Genomic DNA, 17,678 nt, shown 5'->3' with positions numbered 1-17,678 from the left:
ACCACACCTCAGTCATGTAACACACCATCTCAGACCCGCTGAATAACAACGATGTCCTCCTCCGCCCGAAAATCCATCATCATCACCGGCGGCGCCAGCGGTATCGGCCTCGCCATAACCCGGCATTTCGCCCTGCAACACCACGACATCGCCGTCCTCGACATAAACAGCACCACAGGCCCCTCCGTCATCGCTTCCGTACAAGCCGACCACCCACAATCCACACTAACGTTCAAGCACTGCAACGTCGCGTCCTGGGAGGAGCAAGCGCGCGTCTTCAAGGAGGTGTATGAGCAGCATGGGCGACGGATGGATATCGTGATGGCAAATGCGGGTGTTTCGGATCGAGGGGAGAATAATATTACGGTGCTTGAGGGAGAGGACGAGGAAGGGCCAAGTCAGCCGAATTTGGTGACGGTGAATGTGAATTTTGTGGGGTGTCTGTATAGTACGTGGTGATGGGATTGTGAGATGAGGTATGTGGGTATATTGAGAGGCTAACCATTATATAGCTGTGAAACTTGCTGCTTATTACATGAATAAGAATCCGGTTTCTGACGGCTCGAGTCGAGGGTTGATTATCTGTACAGCTTCGAATGCAGGGCTATATCCATTCCCTATTTCACCTGTGTACTCAGGAACAAAAGCTGGTATCATTGGGCTGGTGAGGTCGTTGGAGAAACCTTATGCAAAGCACAACATCCGGATCAATGCTTTGGCACCAGCAGTACTAGGTTAGCTTCTGAATATGAGTCGCCGTTGTATCGCAGAAGTGAGCTGACAGAGTCACAGAAACGAACATCGCACCAGATGCAGCGCTTTTCAGAGGTATGATTTTGACCCCGTTCTCTACCTTGACACGGGGTGTGCAACAGTTCGTGGACGATTCTACCTTATCAGGTGCCATAGCTGAGATTCATGGCGACCATGTGACACTAAGAGGACCGCCAGAAGTAGTGGACGAGGATAGTGCGAAGAATTTAGAACACTTCTGGTCATTTGGTAGCGCTTGAGCACAATATCTATGGTATTTGCTCGATGCTATGGATGATGTTTCGCCGAGGCCCGCCTCTGAAGGATCGAATTCTATTGAAGGGAGTATCTCCAAGCTTACGATAGAAATCGTGGTATCAGCTTCCGCAAACAGATCGTCGTAAGGTACTAACTCTATGGGTATCTTCGAAGAAAAAAGTTGCATATCGTAATGTCGTCGTTGAGAGATAGTTTCCTTGCATTCTCATTTCATAACGTCGAGCAGGTACTTCTCCATTCCTCTGACATCGAAATTTCGAATCCATTCTCTTGTGGTGTAGAACGCCATATGAGAGACTGCTTCGTAGCGGTCTTTGTCCGTCAAGAGACTATCCAGTTCTTTCATCCAGGGTTTTACGTCTTGGACAGGGATGACGTACTCGCCCTTCTCGTTGCGCTCTTGACCGCTGATTGTGTTAACATTGATAAAGGGGGTAACGTATCGCTTAGCTTCCTGTAGACCGCCAACATTGGAAGCGATGACAGGTATGCCTCGTAGTTGCGCTTCTGTTGCAGAGAGGCCCCAGGCTTCCTGCCAAAGGGACGGCATGATCAAGACGCTCATGTTGTCGAAAACAGGCTCCATGTCTGTGACTGACTCCTCGACCCTAAAAGTAGATTAATAAGCGTACTCGTAGCTCAATGATCTCACTCACTTCACTCCAGCAGCCTTCAAGTCCTGCACCATCTTTGGGCTGGAGCCCCAGCCTAGATATGCAATGAAGTTGTAGACGGGTCTGTCAAGAAGCGCATCCCAGTTGTTCTCGACTTTTCGTTGAGCGTTATCTCTTGCCATAGCCAGAAAGATATCGTAGCCCTTGACCCAAGCTGGATTGATCATAACAACGTTTTGTTTGGCAAAGTTGGATCTGTAGCGTGGCCAGTCACTGGTCTCCTTGTCCTTGTAGGACCAGGCATGGTTTGGAATCATTTCGGCATGCAGACCACAGTGGTCTTTCGCATATCGTTGGACCGCTTTGGAAACGGCAATCAAGCCGTCAAGCTCCTTGAACAGTCTCAGCTCTTCAGGACATTGGGCACCTCCGGAGATGCCGCCGGCGTAGGGACCAGTGGGTAGTTGTTCGAGCGTATGAACAACCTCAACACGAGCAATGCCGGCCTGAATATCTGCAGGCAAGTTGCAAGTAGCAACACTAGCAAATGCGTCATTGAAGACCACATGCGTTGCGTTGAAACCGATGATATGATCTTGCAGCCACCTCATGTATGGGACTGCTCGAGCGGGTACTGATCCTGTCTGCAAGAAGTTAGCGAGCATCGAGAAAGGCAGGACGGATAGCATACTCGGATAAATGCAGCAGCATCCTCCTGCTGTAAAGGATTTGGGTATGTAGGGATCATGGTCTCTGCGTCAAGTGTAACACACAATATGCCATGAGTGTTTGTGAACTTTGTCCAGGTGACGGGTGTTGAGTTGCTATCCTTGTCGAAGATCTGGACTGTTCCTCTCTGGAAGTGTTGCTTACTGAATCTTCCTGCTGACTTCAACTCTGCAACTGCTTCGTAGATGTCCTGTCTTGTGGCCCATGCGAACTGCATGGTCATGTGTCCGTGCTTCTGTAAGGCTAGGAGACTGGCGTAATTTCCTCGAAAGCCACCAGATGGAGGTTTGAGGCCCGCTGCTGTCTGTACCAAGGCAACCCGCATGGGTCGATAGCCTTCGAGCTCATCTGGGCTGCTAGGGAACACATTTCGTATGTGTTGGTTCTTCTCTTGCTCAAGCAAGGAATCGTCAGAAGCTGCTGGAGAGGTTCGAGGAGTGGTGTCTTCGAACTCAAAGTTCTTCAAGAATCGCTGCACCACGATTAGCTGTATTCCTCACATTTTGAGCACAATGTACTGAAAGATCTGAGGATAGAATAGAAGGTACTAACGTTCATTCTGTTGCTCTGACTTGTAAGCAGAGTGTCTTTCCGAGGCGAGACGAGGAAGGGATTGTGGTAATCGATTCCAGAGGATCGTCCAATGAAGTAGTCTTTCCACTATTAGGGGTTTTGACCAGCGATTGTTTTGACGATGGCTGAAAAGGTTCAAGTTGTGGTCGGAAAAGAAGTAGCAGTTTCGGAGGGGAAAAGTAAGTCGAAAGTGTTGGTTGACGGCGGACTTTGAGTAGTGAAGGCGCAATCTTAATAACCTCTTGCCAAGACCTTGATCTAGTTTCGAGGGCAAGTACGACGGTGATAGAACTCCAAATTGACAGTGTGAAGCTTGACTGAGCAAACATTGATGCCATGTTTCCATGTGGTAGTCTCGGTAACCTCAGCGAGAACGTGGCAGTCATAAGCACTTGCTCGAGAACACAGCAGCCGCGCCCTTAAAGCAAACAGAGCTTCAAGATCATGATGGCAGCAGTACCAAGTAACACAAGGTAAGCATTAGGAATGCTGCTCGAATACAAAGGCACTGAAAGTGAAAGAGGGACATCTTAGGTGGCAATGTGAGGCTTTGGAGGGGAGTGATAGTTTCTCTCGAAGTGAAGCCGTGTCGAAGGGCTAATTCTGTCATGTCTGCACTGCAAAGCCGACCCCTTCACGACTCATCCCTTTTGATTGAAAGCAAGCAGCTATTTTTGTCGTTCGCCGTGATCGGAGCTCGCATTATCTTTAGTATGATAATTTCAATCGAGATGGTAAGTACATTGTGGACGAAGGGGTGGGTTCGCCGTATCTGTTGCACAGAATCTACTCACTGTTTGTACATCGATGGGCAGGCAGCTGTCCATGCCACGTTATCTCTAGTGGCAAGGCTGAATTGGATATCTTGTCCTGTGAGGCTAAATCGGTGATACATCGTCAAGGACGATCTTCAATAGTCAGCAAGAGACACTGCAGTAAGCGAGACTGCTTTTCGCGACACGTTATAAGGACTGTTGTGGACCTTCCTCAACGTACTGCACAGTCAAATCCAGAGCCTATAAATACCAATCCTGATGTCGACCTTGCGATTATCATTTGAGCCGGTCCCAAAGACCCTGACTTCCATAGGCGGCCACATAATATTCCTCGCCTTTAGTCCTTACCTGATGGCCGACTAACATTCTTGCTTGCAAGCTGGACTGACGGGCGTAATACGACATCAATGCACGGCACTTGGGACAATGCAAACACAAAAAGCAGGCAAACAACCCACTGTGTAGGCGAAGACGCGCATCCGAGAGAGGTGTTTAATCCACAGCGTTGTGTGAAATGTGGTAAGCAGGGTCAAGAGTGTGATTGTTGAGAAAGGGGAACAGGCACAATCGCCTGCGTCATGATAGTGGATTTTGCGTCAATTGTGTTTGCTCACAACCGTGCACAGTGCTCAGAACACCCCAAAAAGAGTTATCCGTTCCTGCTTCTTTCATCTTGTCCTACCTGGTGGCTGTTGCTTGTTCATAGCACTGGCATAAATCAGGTACGCGACGATGAGCAGGAGTCATTCTGCTCGACTCAGCTCAGCCTCCTTGTTCTTTCCGTTGAGGTGTTTACTAGCCCAGAAATGCTGGAAGTGGATACAAATGTGATACTGCATCTGTCCTGGCTTAGACGGCAGGAGAATGGACTACTGGATCTGGCTTGGACCATTACTCAGAAGTAGGAAGATTTTTTACAAGTGACCGAAGACATTTATACTTATTAGAACGAAAGCTTACTTACCTAGATGAGAGCTGTCGATGGCCTACACAAGGGAGTCACAGGACTAGGAAGTCCTTCCCAACCAGCGTACCTAGAAGATTCTTTGTCTTCGATTTCTCCTTCCCCAAAAAGATTCCCGCAGTCGTAATCGTCAACCGTCGCGTCACGAGGGGTTGGAGTGTAATCAAACTCTTCGTCTTCGTAATCTTCTCCGAAGAACCACGAAAGCCACTGGTGACGAAGTTGTGCCTGAACTGGGTCAGCGAATAATTCCAGTCTGCCAGATATAGGTGTGGGAGATTGCCAGAATCGGCCGTCCTTGTCTGCTTTGGGTGCATCGCACTCTATGGGAGGACAGACTGTCAACAGCAATGAAGTGAGCCGCTTGGACCGAGCGTACGGGAAACCACGTTTCGGAGATACCTGGTTGTAGAAGTCGTTGAGCTGGAAATCTTCAGCAGACCCCGAAGCAATGCTGATTTCTTTGTCGTCTCCGAAGGGGTCCTCAGGAACAGCCTGGCAGGACTGAGGGCATACGATCGAATCCCGGTATGCACATGACTGTACAATGGCTGGTCCGGTTACACTCACGTCGCCATCCATTTCATTTGTTTCTTCTGAAATTGTGCCTCGAAACTCCTCCGTCATAGCCTGCAGACGGACAGAAAGATTCTCCATGAGTTCTGATATCCGGAGCACTCGTTCCCATGTTTCCAGCAAGGTTTCGTCCTGGTTTGTCATCTTGAATGTGTTTTCGGCTCTGGTTGCGTAACCCCTGGACGACGAGCGTGAGCCAGCGGCAGTATTGACCAGCAATAAGGCACACTCTATTTTATCGTCGGTCCTGGATCAGGTTATCGCGATTGAAGAGGTAGGATCTATCCATATCGTGCAAACGAAGCTGAAGCATATCAACTGTTGAGGCCCGGCTCTAGTCATTTATGTCAGTCACAACTGTGGACTCTGTCAGACAAAGAAGATATCTCCGAGAAACTGATGCAATGGGCTTTGTTTCTTGGTTTTGTTCGAGCTGTCGGTCTGCCATGAATAGGCTGCGATGCTCATGCTAACAATGCAAAGAGCTTGACAAAGCTATACTGAAGATTATCGCATACAGCAGCATGGCATAATCAGCTGGACCTGGCTGTCATCATCTGAGATCATGACGGTACAATGTCAAGCGCGACTGCAACAAGTCGGCGCTCTGCATTGTAGTGGCAAGGTTACTGTCACATTCCCAATACGTCTATCTTTGACTTGTGGGGCGGATAAATGCACTCTTGGCTTGGTAAAGGAGGACTGCTTGGAATTGCAAGAGTAGCAATATGCAATGATGAGGCCACAGTCAGCATCGATGAAAATCCATCGTTCACACAGGAATAGCCCAAAAGGTAACCCTGCCGCCGCGCATTTAGGCGATCACCGGTCGCGCTGCCTAAAAGGAGATCGTGCCGAGATCTGCAGCTGCCATATGCAGCCATTATTCAGCGACCGATATTCTACCAGATTTTGCTCCAATACCATGACGGTTTGAGCAGATATGGCTAACAAATAACATGCAGTGGTGGGTTAGAATACTGAGTATGGCAGTCATGCCAGGAGGCCACTCCTTGTGACAAGTCCTGACGTGCATCACAGCCTTCCACTAGAATCATGGAGCTATACTGTTTATCAAATGTGCCATAAGAGAGACTTTTCTCTGTTGTCTATCGCTAAGTCCTTCTAGTCACCATCCGAGTTAGCCACCGCATTTCTAAGGTCGCCAACATGAGTCTCAGTATAGGCGAAGGACGACTGAGGCAGTTCATGTCCAAGATCATTCATTCATCCAACTATGGAGAAAAGTTAACCTCGAGGATCACTACATCTCATGCCTGCCAAACAGCGAATGACACTACATCAAAAGAATCTGGTATCAGCACGAGTCAAGCTAGCCAGGTAGTCAGTGAACCACAAGCGATAGCCACGAAAGCGAGCATGCGGAGTGACACGACGAGGCATAACGACGATGTTTTCTTGCCTTCTGCCTCGCGACGACCAACAGACATCGAGCTTGATGCGCTTCAGTGGGGACATAAAGTCAATGGCCCTGAAAGCACTTCGGCTGTCACTCCGGGAGACCTCGAAAGCAGTCCTGTTAGTGGTTTATCATCCCCAGCACGAGTCAATCCTCAACAACATATTGCCGTAACGCCATCTTCACCTAAGTATCCTTATATGAACCGATGGCGGATCCTAGCAACGTGTATTGCATTCTTCGTTCAAGGCATGAACGACTCGGCCACTGGAGCCCTTCTACCCTATATGGAACGATACTACCATATTTCTCACGCCATCATGTCACTGATCTTCGTGGCTAATGCCTGTGGTTTCATCGCTGCTGGTCCAGTCTGTCATATACTCAATAATCGCTTCGGTCGAGCCAGGGTGCTGTCCTCATGCACAATTCTCAACACTCTAGCCTACACCGCCATAGTATGCCAGCCGCCCTTTCCCGTGGTCATCGTGGCCTTCTTCTTCCTCGGTTTCGGCTTCGCAATCATTCTTGCTCTCGACAACGTCTTTCTCGTCAACCTCCAGGGCGGCACGACTCTCCTCGGATACATGCACGGCACGTATGGGGTAGGCGGCATCGTCGCCCCCTTCGTGGCAACCGCAATGGTCTCTCAAGGTATCCGTTGGTCACTCTTCTACGCCATCCTCCTCGCCCTGTCCCTTATCAGCACAGTCGCCTTCTTCTGGACATTCCGCAACTACGAAAGCGAGACCACCTCCGCACAACTCCTAACAGCACTCGAACGCACCGCGTCCCGTCAAACAGACTCAGAAGAAAAGAAGAACATCCTCAAAAAAGCGCTCCGAAACCGCACAACTCTCCTCGGAGCCCTATTAATCTTCTCATACCAAGCCGCAGAAGTAGCCATATCCGGCTGGGTGATCTCTTTCCTGATCGACTACCGCAACGGCGATCCAACACAAGTCGGCTATGTCACGTCGGGCTTCTGGGGCGGAATAACCCTCGGCCGCTTCCTTCTCGTCATGCCCTGCCACAAGATCGGAGATCGCATCTCCATCGTCATACTCATAGCAGGCACAGCAGCGTTCCAATTCATGGTCTGGTTCTTACCGAACGTCATTGGAAATGCTGTGGCTGTGGCGATCATCGGGTTACTGCTTGGTCCGATATATCCTTGTGCAACGGGTGTGTTTTCGAAACTGCTGCCGAGTTGTATGCAGATTACGAGTCTGGGATTGATTGGTAGTGTTGGTAGCAGTGGTGGTGCTGTCGGACCGTTACTTACGGGAGCACTTGCGCAGAAGCTGGGGACGGTGGTGTTGAATCCTATCTGTATTGTGCTCTGTGTGGTTATGGAATGCGCATGGCTCGGACTACCGAGAGTGGTGAAGAGGAGTGAGTAATGGAGGATTGGAGATTGAGAGCGATGGTAGCCTAGTTTGCTTTGCTCATTGCATACTTAAATACTATCTATCATTATTTCATTCTTCAAGGCAAACCTAATCTGGATCACTCAAATCCTCAACCGTGGCATTCTTAGCCTTCCCCGTAGCTTGCTGTCGCTCGTTGGAAGGTCTTGAAGACGTCCCATTAGCCCTGGCTAATGTCTGCGGTAGCACGACTTTATCGTCTTCCTCGTCCTCGTCCTCGTCTTCCGACTCTGTCGTGGTATCTGACTCGCTCTCATTGTCTCCTTCTGCACCAGCAAAGCCCCACGAAGAACCAATACTTCTGGTCGGGCGGTGTGGCGAGATAGTGCGATTGCTATTGGATGCGACTGGGTTCAATCGCTGCTGGAGACTCGTCGGCAATAGAGACGACGAGGGAGCAGTAGGTGTACTATTCGGAGGTTGACGTGGACGCGAAGTTTGAGCGCTAGTTGTTGAAGATCGAGGAGAAGATTGTGGAGGTTGTGTTGTGCTTGGTTGTGGCCGAGGCTGGGTTGGCTGTATATCACGAGACGGCTGGCTCTGAACAGGAGCCTGTCGAGGCTGGGTAGCGGGAGGTTGCACTGTCGAGGCATCTACCTCAGGTTCTGCTTGGATAGGTGCAGGAACACTTGGAGCTCCCTGTGCAGGATCGGCCACATCACTGTGAGGAGTTGACGTGGTGGGGGCCGTTGCAGGTGTCGCCTCACCAACTGCTTGCTGCGCCTCTCTCTGTTGTATATTCGGTTGCAGTGCGTTCAATGTCTGCTCTGAATTATGTGTGCTGACCTCGCTCCCCACTTCTGGATTTATTACGTTGTTTTGTGGCACGTTGCTCATCCCGAAAGCATTCACTGGAAATTGTTGAGGCTGCATATTTGCAAATTGATGTGGCTGAGGAAATCCCTGGAAAGCAGCAGGTCCTGGCATTTGCGCTGGTTGGATCGGACGCAGAGGCATCATTGTCCAACCCTCTGGCAGGGTCAAACCTTGAGGCAGCTCATCGCTACCAGACTGTAGAAGATTGGCGTACTGAGCTGGAGCAAGGGCGGTAATTGTTGGCAGAGCTGTTCGCACTTGAGGAAATGGTTGTGGCGCTGTCTGGGCAATGGGCTGTAGATTTTGGGCTGCGGCGGTCTGACGAGCCATTCTTATCCTAGCCAGCTGGGCCTGAATTTGTCGCAAAGACTGCAATTCGCCCATTGAGGCCTGCAAGCTATCGAGCTCTCGTTGTATCTGTCTCTCAGCCGCATTCAGCTGATCGTCGACGGAGCCTCGAGCATGACGGCGTTGCCCCTGAGCTCTGTTCCTCATACCTTCCCATCTGATACCAATACCGTACTGTTGAAGTGGATTTAGATTCTGCCCTTGAGCTGGAGCTGGGTTCACCAGCTGGTCCTGCAGATCTTCGAACATATTATTACCTCTCGCGACACCCATGCCGATCCTGAGAGGACCAAGTTGGAAGACCCTTGGCCGTAGATTGCCAGCATTAGGTGGATGCTGAGGACGTGCAGGTGCGCCTTGGCCCCCAACAGTGTCGGGACGGGTTGTAGTGGGTACAACGGTAGCTCTGCAAGTTGGACATATCTGTTGTCTTTCTAGCCAGCTGCGCAGGCACGAGAAATGCAAAACGTGGCCACAAGGTAGCTTTTTCGGACGCATGCGCTCAGCCACTGGATCTGCCGGTGAACCCTGAGCTGGGGATACATATGGCCTCATCTCTTCTCTGCATATAATGCATACATCTTCTCTTCCAATCTCTGCCTCGTTGGCATCGGGATATCGCTGGTTCATGTCTCTCGTGGCAGTTCGGTATCGTAGGAAGTCGCCGATTCGCTTGAAGAAGGAGCGGCATGTCAGGAAGACATCGCGCATGATGTGTAAAGGTAAGCCATAAAAGATGAGTAGAATGAAGAAAAAAGAAAGGTAGACAATCAGCTTGCAGAAGTCCGTGGTTAAATCGAGATAGAAAACCCAACGACCCTTGCCATCCCACCCTTCAACCTCAACATCAGCTTCGTCGATAGGTTGGGATGCAGCGGCCTGAGCAGCCTGAGCACGTCGTTGCGTCAGTTCAGGTTCGTCTGTGGGTGTAGATATAACTCCTTCTTGTGATGAGGTCTGCTGTGAGTCGACCTCTCGTATCGCGGCAGCAATTCTCTCTTTGCGTATAGTGTTTATTCTCTTTTGCTTTTGCTTCCTCACAATGCCAATCTCGACCAAGTTGAGAGCGTATCTCAAGGCCGTGCTGAGACTGGAAATGCTCAGAACTGCAAATTCGAAGCCAAACATGACCATCATATCGGGTCTAGCCATATGGAGGACCTGGCCGACAATATACTCCAGCATGCTCAGGTCGAAGCAGACGCTCAAAGCCAAGCTCATAGCCAGTCTTGTATGAAATAGTCTTGCATTGCGACCCCCTAGAACATTGTGCTGTTGCTGCTCTAATACCTCAACTCTTCCCTCACCGATCCAACCCCAGACCTTGCCAGCTAAAAGACTGAAGAACATGACCAGAAACCAAGCTCCGATCTCTCCGCGGAAAATGGTCATAGCCAGACAGGTTTCTGTTACAGCAAACCAGGCCTTCTCGTAAAGTTGTTCAACCTCGATAGGTCGTAGAGGTCCGTAGAGGAGTTTCTGTAGGAAGAGGACGATCGTACATGCGGTTACAAAGACGAGGTTGCATAGTATCATTAAGTTGGCGCTGGATTGAGAGAGATAGACGGCTGCACTGTAGAAGTTCGGTCTCTGTGCCAGTGCTTTGAGTATCACACCAGCAGCGAGAGTGGTGCTGAGGCCGGCGTAGGCAGTCCATCGGTTGCGCATGGCGCCCGGTCGAGGAGGCATGTTGGCTGCGGTGTAAAGAAAGTGCTGCACGATTGGGCGGAAGATCAAGGAGAGATTCTGTTGTACATGTTAAACACTTCTCCGCGACTCCAGCAGGCGACAGGACAGCCAAAATGTCAATGATGTGTACAATTAAACAGCCTTCTGCCTGCAGACAAGGCTTGAAACAATAGCAGGATGTCGAACTTAGTAGATGTGTTCTTGTTGCTCGCGCAATCACAAGCGTAAACGAGCCAGCGACTGATCAATAAGCAAGATCGTCTGGTCTCGTGGCAGTTTGACTTTATGACGGAACGCCAGGAATACGTGTCAACTAAATTTGGAGGAAGGCCCTAAGCTTCGGATGTAATTTTGGTCCGAAACTGCCTCACATGTTCACATCTCCTTCACAAAATTCACGTTGACTAGTAAATGTAGTTGGGATCAGGTTCGTTGTATAGACAAGCTCATCGATCAAAGCAGCCACATAGACACCTTATAAAACGCTTAGCTGCTCTAGACCTTCCTTCACGATTCTCCAGAGAACAACACTCAAATAGTCCATGACCTATACGAATCTATTAGAATTGTTGAGCTACAGGCTATGCACGTCCATGCCCGTCGTTTCATCTTCCAGTACTAAATAGTAGCAGAATCAAACAGACTCGTTGTGAGGAATGCATAGTGGGATATGCACTCTGTACACATACAAAAAGTATTGGACGGTGGAATTGAGTTCAGTACGAAGACTTGTAAGGCATTCAGGCTAGAGCCTGACCGAGTGGAGCCTAAAGCCAACTCTTAGGCGTCGGGGCAGTTGTGCCCGGATGTTTTGTTTACCCTGGCCTGGCACTATCGAGCCTCCCACTTTACACGCGCCAGACATTGCTCGATCTTGAATGACCACGCGCTTTGCAATCCATAAACCATCCAACAACAACTAGATAGCTTCCACGGGACCATGTTTCTACATAGTGCGCGTAAGCGCAAGTCCGACCAGATGGACGATGAACCAGCAACCCCCAAAGGTAGCCCAGTGAAGAAGATGCGAATCACACAAGCACAGAAACAAGCTCTGATAGACAACTTACAGCTCGAGAGTATGAAGAAGGTTCATCTACAGGAGGTCGTGTACTGACAGTTTCATAGTCTCGGAACGAGCGCGCCAACTTCGAGCTCAGTACGGGTTACAATGTTCGGATCTGAGGTCGAGAATCGAAAGAAGGATAAATCGCGTACCGATCAGCCTACGGAAAAGGAAGATGGGAGAGCTTATGGCTCAGCACGAGGCATCACCACGGAAGGTTGCCCCTCCGACGTCACAACCGACCATCAGGAGTCCATTCAAAGAAGTCCTCGACGAACGTCCATTGCCAGCACTTCCAAGCCCGTCGAAGCTTCCTTCGCCGCTCAGAAAACCTGCTATACAATCGCAGAAGACTCGAAAACGGAAAAGCTCCGCCATACTTATCCCATCCGACAAGGAGAACCACGAGCCTGATGTTTCTGATGCTGCTCTTGACAGCCTACCCGTACAGAAGAATCTGAAAAGAGCAAAGACAGCGGCGACGGTTGTCCCTACTCCTCCCAAAAGAGCTGCTTCGCGAACCCAAAAGAAGCCTCTTCAAGCCAATGGAAACCCTACAGGCGTTTTGTCGCCTCGTTCACACAATTCGAGGACGCTCGTCAGGTCACCAATCAAGGAGAAAGAGCTTCCCATCCCAGCAAGAGAAGCATCACCACTACGACAACAACCACCACCTCAAAGACCGGCTTCACCATCCAAGATAGCTTCGCCCTTTAAAGCAGCTACTTCTGCACTCTCGTCCCTCGCTAAACGTGGCTATGCTGCTGCTGGTGCAGCTGGTGCTAGACTCACGCGTCCGATAAGTCGTGAGAAAGAGCAAGCTACATTGAATGGGACAGGAACCACGATCCCAAGCACTGGATCACCAACGAGAAAAATGCTGCCACCACCACGACCTGCACTAGCTACTCTAACGAGTACATCCGTAGCGTCACTTTCCACTGCTTCTCCCCAACGAACAGCCTCACAAGCTTCCATACGCTCCAACACCTCTGAGCAGAGCAGCGCCACCAACGCAACTGTTGTAACAAAATCGAAAATAGGTCGTGGACTAGGTACCAAGAAAGCAGCTCCAGCTCCAACTACCGCCAGGGCACCAACAAGAACCATCACGACAACAACCACAGCAACGAAGACGAAAGGGAAAGTGGTAGTTAGTGGCTCCACAGTCAGTACTCTGAGTCCAAAGGCCACAAACACAACAATCAAAAGAGCTGCCACAACTGCTGCTGCTGCGAAAAAGGTTGCGACAGGTGCTGCGAAGAAAATGGTGGGGGCAGGACCTACACCCACGGGGCGGGTTTTGAGGAAGAGGAATTAAGTATACTGTAGTTTGTGATGATGATTGCATTGATTGAACGACTTTGGGAGAAACAGGTCGTAAAATGACACGGATAAGCGTCGATGTTCCTTCTGGGAGGTGTATGTGAGCTCTGCTGATATGGTAGTAAGTGTGATGGCAGGCCCGCAATGAATAAATTTGCTGCTTACAAGTTGTTACACTACTAATTTCGTACTGATCATTGTTCATAGACAACTGATATCACAGCCGCCTGCGTGGTTTATAGCAGGAATAGCTACACCAGATTGTCTTGGTTACCTCCATGTCCTGTGTTGGAAATCGTGCACACCGCCAGACTATTGGACTACATCTGTACGTCAGGTCAATAAAGAGGCAGCAACCCTCGAGGCAATGAGCACTTCTTGAATATCTAGTGTATACATTGTGCATTGGTGGTAGCAAATACAGAAGACTCACTACGTGTGCGCCTGAACCATGTACCTCGATACATCCCGACCAAACCTATATGACTATAAATCGCATGTTTCACCGCCATGCCTCAAATGAGCGCAGCTGGATTGACGCCTCGAGGTTATGCCTTCCGAAACAGCATCGCTGACGCCCGAATGCATACTCAATAATCAAGTGTGTCGCCACCGTCCCCAACTGTTGCAGCTGCACGGTCGTTCGAGCCACCGGCAGGAGGAGCATCGAGGTCATCGTAACTTCGAATTGCTCGTCCTTGAACAGCTTCCTTGGGTCCAATCACGTTCATCGGTTGACCAGCCCCATCCCCCCATCGTCCGCCTGAACCTCCTCCACCTTGAGCGATGAAGCCCATGTTGCCGTAGCCTCTTCTATTGTTCTTGTCATATGGATTCTGGCGGTTGTTGTTGAAGCGACCACCACCTCGTCGGATTGGACCAGTATTGTGATTGCTCCCGCCATTCATGTTTCCATTTGCACCTTGTGGACCAGGTGCAAAGCCTGCTGAGTTCATCATGTTCTGGCCGAAGCTCATCATGTTTTGTAGGTTAAACCCGCGAGGAGTGCCGTTTGTGAACTGGTGGTTTGCAGGGAGCGGGAAGTGGCCGTTGCTGTTGGCGTCGGACCTCGAAGGTGCGATGTGTGATGGATCGAGGACGTAGGTGTTCACGAGGTTGAGCTGCCTTACGTTAGTATGCGTCCTGCATATATCGTTAGGTAACTTACATCATTTTTCAAACCTTCATACCACTCCTCATGTCTCTTCTCGACGTGTTTCTTCCAGAAGTGCTCCGCCTTGAACAGCTTGGTACAGTCCGGCACCTTGCACCGGTACTTAGACTCATCCTCTTGTTTGACATACTTGTTCAGCTCCTCCTCAACGGCTTCTTCGACAGGTTTGCCGCCAATCTTCTTGAGATCACAATACTCTGGCTCGAGTAGTTGCAACACTTTCTCCTCGAAGGTCTTGACCCAATTGAAGGCTTTTAGAAGCTGCTGCTCGGTTCTATTGAACTTGTTTCCCTTGCGGTCCTCAACAGGACTAGCACTGCCGTCTTCCGTACCTTCTTTGGTCTTTGGAAATGGGTCACCATTGGCACTAGCAATGGCAGCCTTCTTCGCAAGTTTGCTGAGGCCTGCTCGTGGTCTTCTCAAATGACCACCTGGGCATTTTCGGACCAGTTCGTGGACTGAATCTGATTCAAAAACGCAGAATAAGCAGAAATTGAACACTCTGCGCAGGTACTCCACAAGAAGATCCAGCTTTTTCTTGACCACGAGAAGCTCTTCGCTGTCATCCTCTTCTTCTCCCTCAATCTCCTCACCTTCCTCGAATTTGATTTCGTCGTCATTATCGGCGAACGCATTCTTTTTGGGAGGCTTGGGAGCAGGCTGAAGTAGACCTCTGCTTCGCATGTCCTCGACACGAGCATCTATCATGGCAAGCCCACCCGAGGCCTCGTCCTTTCCCGTCTCAGCTTCGAGTCTGGTAACTAGTCGTCGTGCAAGCTGGTAGTCTCTCTCGATTCGTTCCGGAGCTGAAAAGAGATCCCAAAGTGCCTTTTTCCTCGGTTGAGCTGGAGCGTTGTGCACACCGACATGGCAAGTAAAGTCACCTCGCACAGGATCAACGATGGTCTTGCCATTGATAGCTTCCAAAGCCTTCTGTGCAGCACTCGACGGTTCCGACTTTGGTTTATCGTCTTCTTCGCCGTCCTCGCGACCTTCACCTCGTCCAACGTCCTCCATGGCTTGGTCGTTCTCCTCAGGAGCAGGGTTGAGCATGATCCAACCAATTCTATGAAATTTCTTGATCGGATTCGGGTCGCTCAACGAGAGCCATCTGAAGCCACCGTCACCTTCGCCGAGATGTTCTTTACAGAAGTCCTCGATCTGGGTACGGGCGACGTTAGGAGCCAAAGTCTTGATCAATAGCGCAGGCTGATTCATTGCTTCGTCTTTCAGGTCACCACCTTTGGCGGGAACCAGATCTTGTACTCCAAGAGTTTCTGCACCACCAATTGCTTCTCCTTCCTCTTTCTCAACCATGCCCCCAGCACCATCACTGTCGTGCTTATATATACCTTCAAGAGTGAACTCATCAAAGATTCCAGCGTCGATATCTGATTTCCATTGCTCGAAAGCAGCATCTCGAAATTGCACCAGTCTCTTTCGAATAGAATCGCGCACTTCGGGCACGTAGCGTTCCTTGAACCATTCCTCACTCTTGTGTAGTTGGACGAATTGGCGAGCAGCTTTGACCTGGAAATCTTGCTTGTAGGAATCGTAGGCTTCCTGTATCTTGGCGCGTTCCTTTTCGCGATCGATTCTGGATTCGTTCTCACCTCGTAGACGATCTGAAGGCCGTCGTCCGCCATGTTTTGCCCGTTCTTTATCTTCGTTGAGCTGCTGTTCGTTTCTCCACCATTCTGCAAAATAACTGAAGCCAGCCTGTGTATCCATGACCAACGGATTTTGTACCGGGTTGAGCCGGATAACTGGCTTGTCTGGCTCTTGTCCTGGTACATAACGATCGATATTGGCAGGTGTGGGAGAAGGCGCGCGCCGCCTATCGTCTCGATCTCGCGGATTTCTCGCGTCATAGTAATCGTCGCGACGGGGCTGATATCGATCGATCATGGGAGATCGGGATCTATTGCGAGGAGGAGGACGTCGTCGATCATCGACTTAGGAGATTAGCGTGTGAGATTGAACGTTTTGGATAGACTTACTAGGTGAGCGCCGCCTGTAACCTCTATCTTCTCTGTCTTCCAGCTTTACGGGTCTGTCCTCGACAGGGGAGCCATACGTCTCGTAAGAAGTCATCCCTCCTCCTCTTCAGCCAAGCTCCCACCCGACGCTTGTGCAGGACAATAAGTTCCTCACTCTGGATCGTGCCTCGAAGGAAGGAGAAGCGTGTTTGAGCTAAGTAAAAGCAGGTAGAACGTTAGATTGAGGTCAGAAAGAAGAGTTAAAGAAGACATCCTGGCAGACGGCTAGGGGTACGTGAGGAGCAATGATATAGATAAACAGCTGAAATAGCTCAGAGGTTCGAGGTGCGCAGAAATGGTGAAGTTCAGACAGACTCACAGACGAGTATATACAAAGCGGTGCTGCTGATGACAAACAAGCAGTTGGTGAGGTGTAGGTAGGACTCCTACGTGAAGGGATGCGACAGACCGGCATGTCATTCGCTCCATGCCGGGCACGCGTTTCCGAGGCTTGGCATCCAGTTTGGAGTTGTTCTGGGGAGTGCTTGCCTCGATTCGAGTTTGGGCTTCTTGATTCTATACTCTGCTTGAGATACTTCTTGCTCGGTTGCTTGTCTTATGTCCTCTGTTTTCATGTTGAAATCCATGTTGTAGACAGCTGAGCAGAACACTTTACTGGCATTCTATACAAGACAATACGATGCGCTCCACCCCCCCGGGGGAAATTGTTGATAGATAAGGCCAATACATAACTTATCTGATTTGAACAGTGATATTGTCGTCGTGGTCTTGTCTCGAAGACCTGCATGGGTGAATATGACAAGCTAAAACTCGTAGGTCACATATCACAGAAGTGACTGCTATGTTTGCTGAATAAATTTACACGCTTCAGCCTATTAGCTGACCGCGCGAGTAACGTTTGACTCGGCGAGACAAGGTAAGACCGATGAGCCAAACGAAACGGGTAAGAAGGTCAGAAAGAAGCTTTCCTAAAAGTCTACGTGCTTACGTCGCAGAAGTGGGCAAGGTCGCGGAGGTACATCAGCAGAATTAGGACACAGCGCTGGTACATACCACAGACAGCGAACCTGGGCGAAACCTCAACAGTCTATATGTTCTTCGACTCGAATTCAACCTTTATCATAGGCCTGCTCCTGCAGCTATTC

At 49.9% G+C, this 17,678-nt stretch overlaps 6 protein-coding genes across 6 annotated transcripts; 2 read left to right on the top strand and 4 right to left on the bottom strand.

Annotated features, from left to right (window-relative positions):
- Window positions 1-1,237: 1,237 nt before the first annotated feature.
- Window positions 1,238-2,933, bottom strand: LTR64_007442 (uncharacterized protein; the record flags this gene model as incomplete). Its single annotated transcript, XM_064901760.1, has 4 exons — window positions 1,238-1,640; window positions 1,689-2,290; window positions 2,338-2,847; window positions 2,928-2,933. 4 exons carry the CDS (start codon window positions 2,931-2,933, stop codon window positions 1,238-1,240), a joined length of 1,521 nt encoding a protein of 506 aa, XP_064751439.1.
- A 1,755-nt stretch (window positions 2,934-4,688) lies between these two features.
- On the bottom strand, window positions 4,689-5,408 carry LTR64_007441 (uncharacterized protein; the record flags this gene model as incomplete). Its single annotated transcript, XM_064901759.1, has 1 exon — window positions 4,689-5,408. The coding sequence occupies one exon, from the start codon at window positions 5,406-5,408 to the stop codon at window positions 4,689-4,691; it is 720 nt and encodes a 239-aa protein (XP_064751438.1).
- An 815-nt stretch (window positions 5,409-6,223) lies between these two features.
- On the top strand, window positions 6,224-8,087 carry LTR64_007440 (uncharacterized protein; the record flags this gene model as incomplete). The annotated part of the gene is made up of 2 exons (XM_064901758.1): window positions 6,224-6,248; window positions 6,394-8,087. 2 exons carry the CDS (start codon window positions 6,224-6,226, stop codon window positions 8,085-8,087), a joined length of 1,719 nt encoding a protein of 572 aa, XP_064751437.1.
- A 96-nt stretch (window positions 8,088-8,183) lies between these two features.
- On the bottom strand, window positions 8,184-10,967 carry HRD1 (E3 ubiquitin-protein ligase hrd1; the record flags this gene model as incomplete). Its single annotated transcript, XM_064901757.1, has 1 exon — window positions 8,184-10,967. The coding sequence occupies one exon, from the start codon at window positions 10,965-10,967 to the stop codon at window positions 8,184-8,186; it is 2,784 nt and encodes a 927-aa protein (XP_064751436.1).
- A 940-nt stretch (window positions 10,968-11,907) lies between these two features.
- Window positions 11,908-13,354, top strand: LTR64_007438 (uncharacterized protein; the record flags this gene model as incomplete). The annotated part of the gene is made up of 2 exons (XM_064901756.1): window positions 11,908-12,046; window positions 12,096-13,354. 2 exons carry the CDS (start codon window positions 11,908-11,910, stop codon window positions 13,352-13,354), a joined length of 1,398 nt encoding a protein of 465 aa, XP_064751435.1.
- Window positions 13,355-13,949: 595 nt separating this feature from the next.
- On the bottom strand, window positions 13,950-16,441 carry LTR64_007437 (uncharacterized protein; the record flags this gene model as incomplete). The annotated part of the gene is made up of 2 exons (XM_064901755.1): window positions 13,950-14,480; window positions 14,528-16,441. 2 exons carry the CDS (start codon window positions 16,439-16,441, stop codon window positions 13,950-13,952), a joined length of 2,445 nt encoding a protein of 814 aa, XP_064751434.1.
- Between the last annotated feature and the right edge of the window lie 1,237 nt (window positions 16,442-17,678).

This window comes from Lithohypha guttulata (assembly GCF_036872675.1).
Source record: "Lithohypha guttulata strain CCFEE 5908 chromosome Unknown scaffold_6, whole genome shotgun sequence".
NCBI lineage: Eukaryota > Fungi > Ascomycota > Eurotiomycetes > Chaetothyriales > Trichomeriaceae > Lithohypha > Lithohypha guttulata.
This window is presented reverse-complemented; position numbering and strand designations above follow the sequence as displayed.